The 13,604-nt window shown below is 38.8% G+C and overlaps 1 protein-coding gene across 1 annotated transcript; it reads right to left on the minus strand.

Moving 5' to 3' along the window:
• Positions 1 to 299: 299 nt before the first annotated feature.
• LOC112185932 lies at positions 300 to 1,377 on the minus strand. The gene is made up of 4 exons (XM_024324261.2): positions 1,025 to 1,377; positions 723 to 938; positions 535 to 626; positions 300 to 449 (listed from the first exon to the last, which is right to left on the minus strand). Coding segments are annotated over exons 1-4 (375 nt in total). The 5' UTR covers positions 1,091 to 1,377; the 3' UTR covers positions 300 to 448.
• Positions 1,378 to 13,604: the final 12,227 nt, after the last annotated feature.

Here is a 13,604-nt window from a genome sequence, read left to right on the forward strand (position 1 = left end):
TTGACTTGGGAAACCTAATTTAAAGCTTGCTGAAGATAAAAACCTCCGGCAGATTGAAACCACTGAAAAAGTAATCCAAACTAGCAAAGCAAGCAAATGGAGAACAGACACATAATGGAACCAAATTTGCTTCTAGACTGAGAATTAATGGCCATTATTTGACTCTTTCCATAGAAGAAGAAGATATTATTCTTACAAGTAATGATAATTTATGAGTCAAAACAGACTTACACTACCCCTTCTGGTACCTCTTCACCAAAATCCAAACTAAATACATAACTGATTAGGGAAAAAAAAAATACCAAAAGATGAGCCATAAAGAAGAGTATGCAGACCACTATTTCCGGATCCTCAACTACTTCATCTGAACTCTTCTTCTTCTTTGCTTCATAAGCATGTATCCATATGTCAAACCTTGATATCGCATCTGGATTTTCACTTTGTTCCCTCTACAAATCAACATGTAGAAATAATCTTTATGTTATCAAATTATGAAACTCATATGACGTTAATATATAACCACATTATTCTTACCAATTCTTCTTCAAGGCGTGCAAAACTTTTTCTACTAGTTCTATGTAGTAAAGTTCTTCCTGCCCGCATTCTCTTAATTTTTGACACTTCTCCTAGGATAAACATATGGTCAAAGCATTTTCTGAAATCTGATATTGCAAGATAAATTCAGACTTGTATATATATTACAAAATACTTCTAAAACATACCTTAAATCCCACACTAGTTCTGTGTTTAATAAGAGCTAACCACTCATCCATGGATTCTATGTTATTAGGCTTGAGAAGGGCAGCAGCACGCTGTAAATCAACAACTTTGGCTTGCTCTTCCGCTTCTTTCATCACTAAAGATCTATTATCTTGCCAAAGTTTCGTCATCCTTTGAAAAATATGCTTCTTGTAGAATTCATCAACAATGAAACTTGTCTACAAAAGAAAATAAGTGAATCAATTGGTGAACATAAAAGGCTCATTGTAATATGTTCATATATATATAAGTTTAGAAAACTTACTGTGACGTGTTTCCAAATCTGATCTTTGAAAGTATTAGATAGATTTTTCCAAGTTCCAGCGGTCATTGGTATTAGTTCTCTTGCTGAGGCTCCAATGAAAGAAGAGAATATACCTGCATTTTCTCCAATGGGCTGGCCTCTTTCATTGAATTCAACTACAATAGGAAGTTTCCTTTTTTTTTTTTTGGCAATATCCAACAATTTGGCTTTACCCCGAGGTGGAATTTTTTTCTTTTCTGAGTTTGTTGTAGCTTCACATTCCGGAATATCAGCTTCTATAGGGGATGAATTTGAATTTCCATTAGATATTCTTAAGGATTCATTCCTTTTTTCCCCAAGCACAAAAGCTGCTCGTGCAGCTGTTTCCTGCCTTTTGGCTTTCTTTCCACCTTGTTTTGAGGTCTCTCCACCCATACTTTATAGGGTCAACAAAATATGTTCTACAAAGCACAAAAAAATTATGATCAATGTACTAATATGTAAAGCAATCTTATCCAAAACCACAAACTAAATTAGATCTTACCCTTAGAATATTGTTGTGTTGATAGATTATATCAATGCTTCTGTGGAATTTGAGTTATTCAAAGTCACCGTCACTCTGTTCAGCCAGTAAACAAGTAAATTAATATCCTTGCTGATATTGATATCGGAACACACACACACATACAATGCAATAAATTCATTTAAGTACAACAAATATTGATACCAAAACACACACAAACACATACATAGAGATATATCTATTATTGTATGCAATTCCTACAATTACCGAATTGATTTCCTCATTATCATATCTCTCTCATTCTTCATCCTCAACGTCGAGGTCTAGCTGTGATACATCTACTGGCATGTTAGCACTTTCATCACTATCATTCTCAAAAAACCCTCTTGGCGGTGCTTTGAGTACAACATGCCAATTCGAAGTGTCACTCTCTCTTGAATAAAAAATCTGTTTCGCTTGGGAAGCAAAAATAAACTGATCTCTATCAAACTGATGCTGCCCCTTGTGGAGATTCACTAATGTAAAACCAACTTCAAATTTGACACCGGTCCCTATATTAGCCCAATAACAATCAAATAGGGGAACCTTAAATTGGCGGTAGTCTAGCAGAACTATATCTCTTATAACACCATAGTAGGATACTCTGTCCATCTTCTGAAAATTATCCCTTGCACTTGCCCGACACAGTGTCTCCTTCAACAAAAACACCACTATTTTGTGTGCTCTTCTCACTGGCCTCAGTTTGAAATCGGTTTCCATTGATGATGAAGCTTATATGTGATACCACATCTGCTTTTGGCCGACAAGCAATCCACTTTACTGTATCTGACATATCTCTTGAATCACCAAATTTGACCTTATTAGCTAACCATCCACTAAAAGTTCTAAGATGTCTCTGTTTAAGAAGGTTTTCATCATGCTCAAGACGCGTATCAGAACACTTTAGTTCTTCCCTATGCATTCTGATAGGAAAAAGACTTGTATAAAAAAACTGGCCAAGTAATCTAAAGTAAATTAGAACAACTAAATTTAGCAATCAAACTTACTCTCTCCATGGATCGACCTCTGAACTATTTGTCCACACAAATCGATGAGCAATCTCTAGCATAGAAGAACTGAATAGTTTTAGCTTCCCCTCACCAAGTGGTCGCCCTTCTAGTATTGTTTCGTGCTCAAAATCCTCATTGCGTCTACTTTGAACACCTATTTCAGCTGCTCCTGTAATGTATCCACTACAAAAACGTGTCATCTCTTCAGCAAAATACTTTTCTGCTATGCATCCTTCAGGGTTTGATCGATTTTTGACATATCCTTTTAGGTCCTTCATAAACCTTTAAAAAAAAAAATCTGCATTAGTATTGATACTATACAAAGGAACTAATCAATTATAGTTAATGAAGTGCAATGTAAGCTCACATTTCAAAGGGGTACATCCAACGAAAATGTACAGGGCCACCAATTAGAGCTTCTTGTGCAAGGTGAATTGGTAGGTGAACCATAATGTCAAAGAAAGAGGGAGGAAAAAACCTTTCAAACATACACATAGTCTCTGCAATTTCATCATCAAGAACACCAATATTTTTCTTCTCAATCTCTCTTTGACATAACTGATGGAAAAAAGAACACAAGCGAAAAATTTCAATTCTTGGTCCTTTGAGCAGAAGTCCTTTCAAAGCTACCGCAAGAATCTGTTGTATCAAAACATGGCAATCGTGTGACTTCAAACCCATGATCTTGTTGTCTTGTAAAGAGACACGATTTGCAAGATTAGAACAATACCCATCCGGCAATCTCAACTTGGCTAACCTCTTACAAAATATCTTCTTCTCCTTCTTTGAAAGCACGTAAGGTGCTGCATCACTTTTGGATTTGTTGGAACCATCTTCTTTTGGATGAAATTTCTTTTTAATACCTATCACTTTTAAATCTTTCCGAGAATTCAAGTTATCCTTTGTCTTTCCCTTCATGTTGAGTAAAGTGCCAATGATGCTCTCACATATATTTTTTTCAATGTGCATCATATCTAAATTGTGTCGCAATAACATAGTCTGTGTTCAAGGAAATCCTAATTTGTGTTTAGCCCAAACTCTAGTTTACTTGACCTAGTGGTAATAGGATTTAATTAGAAGGATCTAGAATCCTAATCAATGTAGAATTACTTTCCTTGTATGATTGAGATTCTATGCATTGTAATCCTCTATATAAAGAGGCCCCTATTATCAATGAGAATACACAGCGATTATCTCTCAATTTCTGATTCCCTAAAACACGTTATCAGCACGAGCCCTAACCCTAGCCCTAAAAACCAAAACTCTTCTCACCAAAATAGCCTCAAGCTCCTAGCCCTTGCTAGCCATGCCGTAAGCTGGCCCTGCAGCCCTTGAGCACCCATGTGCCACCTACTGCCCATGCAGCATTGCGGCACTCCTGCTGCCCCTGCAGCATAGCAGCTCGCTCGTTCTTGTGCAGATCAGCCTGCTTGCACGCCCAGAAACGTCTTGTTCGGGACCTCTGATCAAAATGATTTCTTCATCAAAGTTGTTCATCTATATCTCCTATATCTGACCTCAAACTTTCAGCCATATTGGAGACGTTTTGAGACCTGTACATTATTCAAGGTGGGAGCTGTTCAGCATGCTCGTTCCTGTGCATATCAGTCAGCTTGCAATCCCCGAAACTTCTATTTCGGATTTTCAGATCAAAATGTTTCCTTCATCAAAGTTGTTCGCCTCGGTCTCTTCTTTCTGACTTCCAAATTTCAGCCCTATTGGAGACATTTTGTGACCTGTACACCAATCGTAGTGGGAGCTGTTTAGAAGCGAATCTGCTCCGAATTTCAACAAGTTTGATTCGCCTAGAACTGAAGCTTGTTTGCAATCCTACAATGAGGATCGAATGCGATCCGCAATCCTAAGAGGTATGGTTTACTAAAAGTTCTCGTTTTTGAGTTTTTATTTCAATTTCTCTTCTTTTTCTCGGGGACTTGCAACCTCCCTTCTTCTACCCCCCCCCCCCCCCTTTTCTTCATTATAGGGGAGACCAAATTAAGCCGAATTGTGGGGGTTCGTGCTCACTCTAAGCTTAGAGCTTGTTGAGATCTCCAAACTTAGAGTTTGTAGAGAATTTATGATCGACCACTTACATCATTGTTTCGATCTAATCCAATATATCTTGGAATCGAATTTCTTGGAAGCGACTACACTCGGAAATTCCTAATTTCTTGGAAGCGATTACGCTTAGAAATTTCATATGTTTTAGTGGTAGCCTACTTCGCTCCGAAACTAACCCTAATTTTTTGTTCTCTTTCAGGATGAGTAGCCTGAACAAATTGGACTTTGCTCCATTGGGAACAACTGGCTCTGAATGTCACAGGTGGGTTCGTGATATCCGCCAGCATCTCAAGGCCGATGGAATCTTGGATATGATTCTCGAGCCTAGCCAGGACGTGATAACTGTTGAGCAAGCTCAAGCTTTGGAAGCAAAAAGAGCAGCCTTAGAGGCAAATAAGGAGAAAGCCATCATCCTAATGACTCGTTATATGGATGATTCGCTCCAGTACGAGTATATGAATGAAGAAGACCCCAGAAGGCTGTGGGTCTCACTCGAAGAAAGATTTGGCAACGTCCGTGACTCCTTGCTTCCTGACCTAGAAGTGAGATGGCCTAGCCTCCGCTTCTGTGATTTCAAGACAGTTCTTGACTATAACTCGGAAGCACTTCGCATTAAATCCTTAATGGAATTCTGTGGTAAAAAGATCACAGATGCGATGTTGATTGAGAAGACTCTCTCTACCTTCCCCGTCTCTGCATTGATTGTTGCTAAGAACTATCGAATCGATGTAAATGCAAGACGGATCACAAGGTTTAATGAGCTCATTGGAGCCATGAATGTCGCTGTAAAGCATGATAATATCCTTGTGAAGAACTATAATTCGAGATCCGTGGAAACAGAACATATTCCGGAATCCAATTATAGTCGCACCTCTAAGAGAGGGCGCCAAGAGCAAAACCCTAATCTTAGGTATACTTCTGGACATTCTGATCCATATAATTGCTCTACTTGGGAAGGTAGCCGCCAAAATAGGCGAACACAGAACCGAAGAGGTAAACGTGGAAAGAGAGAGGGAGGCAACGTCTCTGGCCATGTTGGTGGCTCCACCAACATTAAGAGCCATCTAAATGACGATTTTAAAGTGCCTCAATCAATGGAGTTCGAGCAAAGAGATGTATGTTCTCGATGTGGAGTGTCTGATCATTGGGCACACATTTGTAGAGCTCGTGAAGAACTTGTCACCGCCTACAAAGCATATTGTGAAGCAAGAGAAGCTCACTATGTGGAACAAGAAGATCAAGAAGATGATCTAGAGTGAAGGGTTGAAGACTACAAATCTGGCTAGGATCAATAGATCGCCAATTCTGTTTAAGTCTTTATTTTCCAAGAGATGTAGACGATTGCCATATTACTTTTTATTGGATTATATTTTCTTTGATCAAAGAAACAATGATGTACTCCGTTGGCTTATGAATAAAATTTCGAGTTCTTTTCATTATGACTCAATTTTGATTATGAGCATATTACTTTGTGACTACGATGGTTGGGCCATCAATATTAATTCAAGGACATGGAATAGCCCAAGTTCCACTTGCCAAATGGCACCTTGATTACTGCTGTCACAGAAACTCTCTACGCTCTTAGGGTAAATCGTACCCTATGAATAGCCAACGAATTCCATGCGAACATACATGTAGAGAACGGAAATGAGTTCCTTTGCATTACCTCTAATGATTACGAACACAGACGCATCTTAGAAAAGTTTATGTGTCTCTCTAGTGGATTCTATGTCACTATTCGAGCTATTAATCCAATAAAGTTATGAGAGAAGATCTTTTGGATTTAGACACATATTGGCTTTGTTACGACAGGATAGATCATCCTAGTCATGATATGATGATCCGTCTACAAAAGACTTCACATGGACATCATTTCTTTCGAGCGAAATGAAGCATGAATCAAAAGTTGATTCCTAGACTAAGTGTGACCGACGCTGTTGCCTAGGGCACCGCCTCAGTCCACCATCAGCCTAGGGTTGGCGTAGTCCATATCCATCACGCCATGGATAGCGTCTATCATGGTGATGGCGCCCCAGGTGATGTTGCAATCACCAACTTGCTTCACATAGCGTTTCGAACGCTCAGGCCTAACCAAAATACTTAATGGTTGCTTCTAAGGCCTCTCGCTCATTTTACAAAGCCCGTTCCTTAGGGAAACTAGGATTGAGACCGTCCTAGGAAAAGGATATGACAATACTCATTCTGTTCTTACAAAGAATCCCTAGGGATTTTGTGGATTAATTCAACCAACTTGCGGACGCTTAAATATTTTATGATGTTGGTTGACACGAAAACACGCCGGTCACGTGTTGTGCCATTGTCCACCTATAAATGTTGCTTATGCTACACTCCTAGCACATATCATATGACAACGGGCTCACTCCCCAGATCATCCTATTCAGTCAATTGGATTTGACTATGCTAGAGAGTTTACATCAAAAGACTTTCGATGGATATTGCAATGGGCTTGATGTTGGACATCACATTTCCATGTACACACCCAATTGGTCTCGCGGAAAAGACTACGATGGTAGTCTGAACATTGGTAATGCGCACCAATCTTCTTACATCTGCTTAGGGTGATGCAATATCGCATGCAGCTATGCTAATTCGTCTACGACCTACCGCCACTCAATGTACCTATGCGTTACAGTTAGTGACTGGGTACACGTCTTTTGTACTTACGCACATTTGAGTGAGCCATTTATGTGCCAATTGCGCCGCCACAGTGCTCTATGATGGGTCTTTACAGACGAATAGGCAACTACGTTGAATTTGAGACTCCCACAATCGTCCGCCACTTAATGCCCTTGCAAGGCGATCTCATTACCGCTAGAATTGCGGGTTGTCACTTTGATAAGACAGTCTTCCCATCGTTAGGGGGAGATAAGAACACAGATGTTCAACAGGAACGACATGATTTGTCGTGGTCTGTCCCCACTATGTCTCATCTTGATCCCTATTAAAGTGACGAGATCACACAAATATGCTGCAAACATGCCTGCAAGGAAGGACGTCCCTACGAGAGGACATAGCGCCACCCTACACGGAGGTAGGCATGGCGCCAATGCCAAAGAGAGTGGCACCATGGCGTTACAGGCCATGGCCCCAGCTAGGATGCGTGGGAGGCCCGTGGGTTCGAATGATACTTTGGCACATTCCAATCCTTTGATCATCAAGACTCAAAATCCGTCTCATGAGTATCTTCCGGGTTATGGTTACCGTTGGGGGACGCCTCAACATCAGAACCTATTCCTGAGAATATAGAGCTCTATGAAACTTACACTAGTGTAGATGAGACGTGGGATAAAAACTCCGTCATTATTGATGATGTAGTTGCGCATTTCGTTGCACATGAGTTTGTTGAGTCAGATGATATCGAACTACGCTCCGTTGATGAATGAATACCAACGTAGAGAGTTTTTGGCCTAAATGGAAAGATGCGATCCATGTTAAGATGGATTCTCTAACGAATAGGAAGGTTTTCGAGCTAGAGATGCCAACACCTCCTAACATAAAACCTGTTGACTAATGGGTCTTCGTTAGAAAGCGTGATGAGAAAAAGAGATGGCAATCTCGCCTTATGGAGCAAGGCTTCTCACAAAACGCCCTGGAATCGACTACGATGAGACATATTCTCTCGTAATGGATGTCATTGCACTCCACTACCCTGTCAGTTTGGTAGTTTCCGAATAACTGAACATGCAACTTACAAATATGGTCACTACGTATCTCTATAGGGATCTAGATACGGAATATACATGAAGGTTCATGGCAAACTTCATTTACCCAAGTCAAGTGGCTCTAGACCATGGAGCGCGTTTACAATAAGGTTGAAACGCTCACTAAAGGGACTACTTGATTGGGAAGGGATATACCCACGCGTTTCTATGACAAGTTTCGGATTCTATTGCGGTTCATGTTGGACATGATCTTCATTAGAAGCCCTTAAAGAGTTAAGGGAAACCGCTGAACACTTGAAATCCGAGTTTGAGATGAAGGATTTTGGGAAAACACGATTATGTCTCGGTTTGGAACTTGAGCATCGTGTCGATAGATGCTTAGGCATTTTGACAAGGTCAAGCCTTCAAGCACCCCCATGATCGTCCGTAGTCTTGATCCTGAAAAGGATCCTCTTCGTCGAAAGGATGATGACGAAGATGTGCTAGAGGCAGAAGTGCCTTACTTAGTACAATAAGCGCATTATTGTACTTATCCCAATGCACAAGACTGGACATCTCATATGTTGTGAACTTGTTAGCTAGATATAGCTCTGCGCCAACGCGACGCCATTGGATTGGTGTAAAAGATATCTTTCGATACTTGAGTATGAGTTATATGGGCTTGTTCTATCCCTACGAAGAGATGATGGATTCGGACCCATCACACACCAGGTGTGCCGCCAACCCTGGCTTGCCTCCACTATCCCCATCCCAAAACGACATGTGTTTTGGAAGGTTTTGCTGATGTTGGGTATCTCTCTGACCCACACAAAGGTCATTCCTAATCCGGTTAAGTGTTCACCATGGGAAAAGACCGTGACATCTTGGAGGTCTACAGAATAGACCCTAGTCGCTATATCTTCGAATAATGCAGAGATCATTGCTCTTCATGAAGTGGTTCGTGAATGAATATGGATTGGATTCAAAATTAGGCATGTTCGAACAATTGTGGTTTGAAGTCTATCACAAATGAGCCTACGAGCATTTAGGATAATGCTGCTTGTTTTGAACAAATGAGGCAAGGCTACATCAAAAGCGATAACACCAAGCACAATCAGCAACAACAGACTCTCCTTGAGATCAAAGTGAACTAGATTCAATCTGAGGACAGTGAGACATACTTGTTTACTAAGTCATTGCCCAAATCCACGTTCGAGAAACATGTGGCAAGAATTGGCTTGCGGAAATTATCTGAACTCCCATGATTGTAGTCATCAGGGGGAGACGCAGACATCAGGGGGAGATGTCTACATGTTCACCTCGAAACGTGAAGGGTGTGTTGTGCTCTTTTTCCCCTTCGACCGAGGTTATTTTTGTCCCACTGGGTTTTTGTTACTCGGCAAGGTTTTTAACGAGGCAACGAGAGAAGCACCGCGTTTGGGCAACACAAGGGGGAGTGTTCAAGGAAATCTTAATTTGTGTTTAGCCCAAACTCTAGGTTACTTGACCTAGTGGTAATAGGATTTAATTAGAAGGATCTAGAATCCTAATCAATGTAGAATTACTTTCCTTGTATGATTGAGATTCTATGCATTGTAATCCTCTATATAAAGAGGCCCCTATTATCAATGAGAATACACAGCGATTATCTCTCAATTTCTGATTCCCTAAAACAGTCTGCAATATAGAGAATATATATTAAATTAATGCAATCAATGTTACAAGGTTTCAGCAAACTGTAATGAAACTAATTTTAAAAAAAAAACGTACCTCCCAATATGGTAACTCAAAAAACATTGATTTCTTCTTCCATCTCTTTGAAGGCTTTAAAGGATCCTCACTGTCATCATCACTATCATCATCTGAATTGTCAATGGAGTTATCTTCCATTTCATTGACTGAGCTTTTTTTACCTTCAGATCTTCTCCTTTTTCTGCTGCCAACTTTTTTTCTTTCTTTCTTGTGCAACGCTTAGCCTCCTTACCCCAATTATTTTTAATTTTCTTCACCACTTGAAATACCTCAGAACCAGTTAGCTTTCTAGGCCTCACTCTATGTTCTTCAGTTCCATTAAACCAAGTTTTATTGTGTCGATATGGATGATCATGTGCAAGAAATCTCCTATGGCACATATATGCATGCTTTCTTCCATTTGGCAGCCATTGAGAGGATGTTTGAACACCACATACCGGACATGCTTTCTTTCCCTTTGTGGAATATCCGGACAAATTCCCGTAAGCTGGAAAATCGTTTATTGTCCACATCAATATAGCTTTCAAGTTGAAGGCAGACTTGGTGAACGCATCATATGCAGTAACCCCATTGATCCATAACTCTTTTAAATCTTTAATAAGGGGTTCCAAGTATACATCAATGTCATTTCCCAGTTGCTTAGGACCGGGGATTAGTAATGTCAATATTAAATGTTCCTTGGACATGCATAACGATGGTGGGAGGTTATATGCAACCAAGATCACAGGCCAACAACTATATCGGGAACTAAGATCACCAAATGGATTAAATCCATTGGATGAAAGACAAAGTCTTAGATTACGAGGATCTTCTGCAAATGAAGGCCACTTGCTATCAATCTTCTTCCATGCAAGTGAGTCAACTGGATGATGCATCTTGCCATCTTGACTTTTATGAGTGTGATGCCATGTAAGCTGTTCTGCCTTTTCAGAATCCTTAAACATTCTTCTAAATCTAGGGATAATAGGAAAATATCTCAAAACCTTTGCAGGGACTCCTTTCTCAATCTTCTGGGTGTGCTTATTTACTTTCCACCGAGAGGCACCACATTTAGGACAAGTCTCCATGTGCTCTAGACTCTTTCTAAATAAACAACAATCATTAACACAAGCATGAATCTTCTCATACCCTAAATCAAATGCTTTGAGTAATTTTTTTGTTGAATATAGAGAACTAGGGAGTATGTTATCTGGAGGTAGAAGACTACGAACCATCTCTAGAAGTTCATCGTAGCCACTGTCAGATAAACTATTTCTTGCCTTAAACTTGTAAAACATAACTGTTGCTGACATCTTTGTGGAAGGACAACCTGTGTATAAAGGAAGTTCTGCTTAAAAAACTAAATTTCCAACATTAGGCTCTAGTGGTGCAGGTGCAGGTTCCATAAATTCATCATCTAAATATGCATCTCTGTACATTCTATATGTCTCTAAATTCTCCATGTTTTCCATCATTTCTTGTTGTACAGAAGTGTTCGGATCCCCATGAATGGTACAGTTACAATAACGCTCATATAACCCATTTGAGATCAAGTGATCTAATACTTCATTAGGTGGATGAGACCAGATGTTTATACAGCCACTACAAGGGCATTGGATATTCTTCGGGTACCCCTTACTTGCATGAATACTAATAACAAAGTTTCGTGCTCCATCATAAAAACCTCTAGGATCACTATGACAAAAAAAAAAAAACAGAATATTGTTTTTAAATTAGAATTATGGTTTATATTATCATAATATTAATGTTTCTGGTTTAGATGTCACCTGCTTTTACAATGTGCCTATTATGTTTCCATTTTGTTTCACCTTTGTTTTCCCTGAGGCTACATTCTAAATTGTATTTAGACAGAAAACACATTCCAGATGTTTAAATACTATAACTATAATTATCCAGATAATAAAAGAGCTACAAGTAATAAAAAGAAATTTAAAAAAAAAAAACTAGCACAGAACTCCACATATGCAGTTCTTTATATTTCATTGTTTCAATCATGTCTTGCTTAGTTAAAGGAATCTTGAAATCAAATGACAAGAAGAGAGAGAGAGAGAGAGAGAACTTACTAGTTAATGCATTTCACGGAAAGCATGATAATGGAGTTGATTATTTAATCTTTCATTCCACAGAAAAGTTGCCTTTATTACCAACTCTAGCACTGAACTGTCAATGTTGATATCTCCAAGGGTTGAAAAAGTGTAGCTGGCTAATAAAACAACTAGATCAGAAATCATATAATAACAATATAGCAATTAAAGAGACAGTGGCTAGATAGAAGTAATACAACATAGACGTCCAGAGGACAAACAGATAACAAATTTGAAAAAAAAAAAATATATATAACTCTTGTGATCAAATATGCTAATTAATACCTACAACATTGAGAGAAAAGAGGAAGAAAAAAGCAGGCAAAATTGAGAGGAAAGAAGAACAGCTCAGAAAACGTTAAGGTGGTTTTGGGGTCCTCCTTTCTCTTAAGTCTTAATTAGAGGGTTCAATAACTATAAAGGTTTCAAGAAAGCAAAAACCAAACTCCTCCTTTCAATTTCAAAGGCTTGATTAGCTGCTCTAAGGCTGTAAGTCATGTATAATATTCCCTTCAAGATTAGCATGAGGGTACCTAATACCAACCATACCAAATGAGATGTTGGAATCGTACACAAACCATAAACTATCAGATCTTTTGCATTGGTTCTGTATCATATCAAAGAACATGTATATTCATGAATAATGATGCAGGAACATATATATACTATATCTATCTTAAGACTGCTCAACTTTATACTACGTATACATATTAAAGAATATACTATATTTGCGGTCATATATACTCGGAAAATAAGAGAAATAGATGTTTGAGAATTATTCTCAAGAGGTTCAAAACAAACAAAAAATTAGGCGAACATATAACAGGTTTTTATTCTTCTTGCATACACGGAAATAGCTGAAGAAGAAACTCTTGGAAGTAATTCTGTGTTCACAATCTAGATACTTCAATTCTCATAGTTTCCTCAACCACAAATTCACAATTCAGACATCCAAAATCACCCAAATGTGATCGATTCTCTACAAACTTACTCTAACAAATCCAGTGAGTTTTTTTTCTTTTTTTTTCAGTATTGCTTTCTTCTTATTATAAACTAGTCTTAAAACTTATGCCAGTCATATTAGCAAACAATGAGTAAATTCCAAATCTTTCAATTATTGACCAAGTCATTTAGGTTAGCTGTTTGGAAGAATTGGTTTTGGTGATGCAAGCTAGACTTATCTTCTAGGATTGCTTTATTCTATCATGCATTTACTGTACATTAATTTTTTTTCTCTCCAGGACATGGCACGGCAGGTATCCTACCTATCAAGCATTGAACTACACATGATATATAGAATGGGGTGACAACGAAAAAAATGATGAAAGCCTCATAAATGGGAAGTCACAGAAGTAAAATAAACATGTAAAGGAAACAAATAAAGCTATATGTTAGTCACCCTTCAACTTAATCCTACTAGCCTAGTAATATATGTTTGAACATCTGAAACATCATCCTCCAAGTTATTAA

The sequence above is a fragment of the Rosa chinensis genome, chromosome 2 (genome assembly GCF_002994745.2).
Source record: "Rosa chinensis cultivar Old Blush chromosome 2, RchiOBHm-V2, whole genome shotgun sequence".
Taxonomy (NCBI): domain Eukaryota; kingdom Viridiplantae; phylum Streptophyta; class Magnoliopsida; order Rosales; family Rosaceae; genus Rosa; species Rosa chinensis.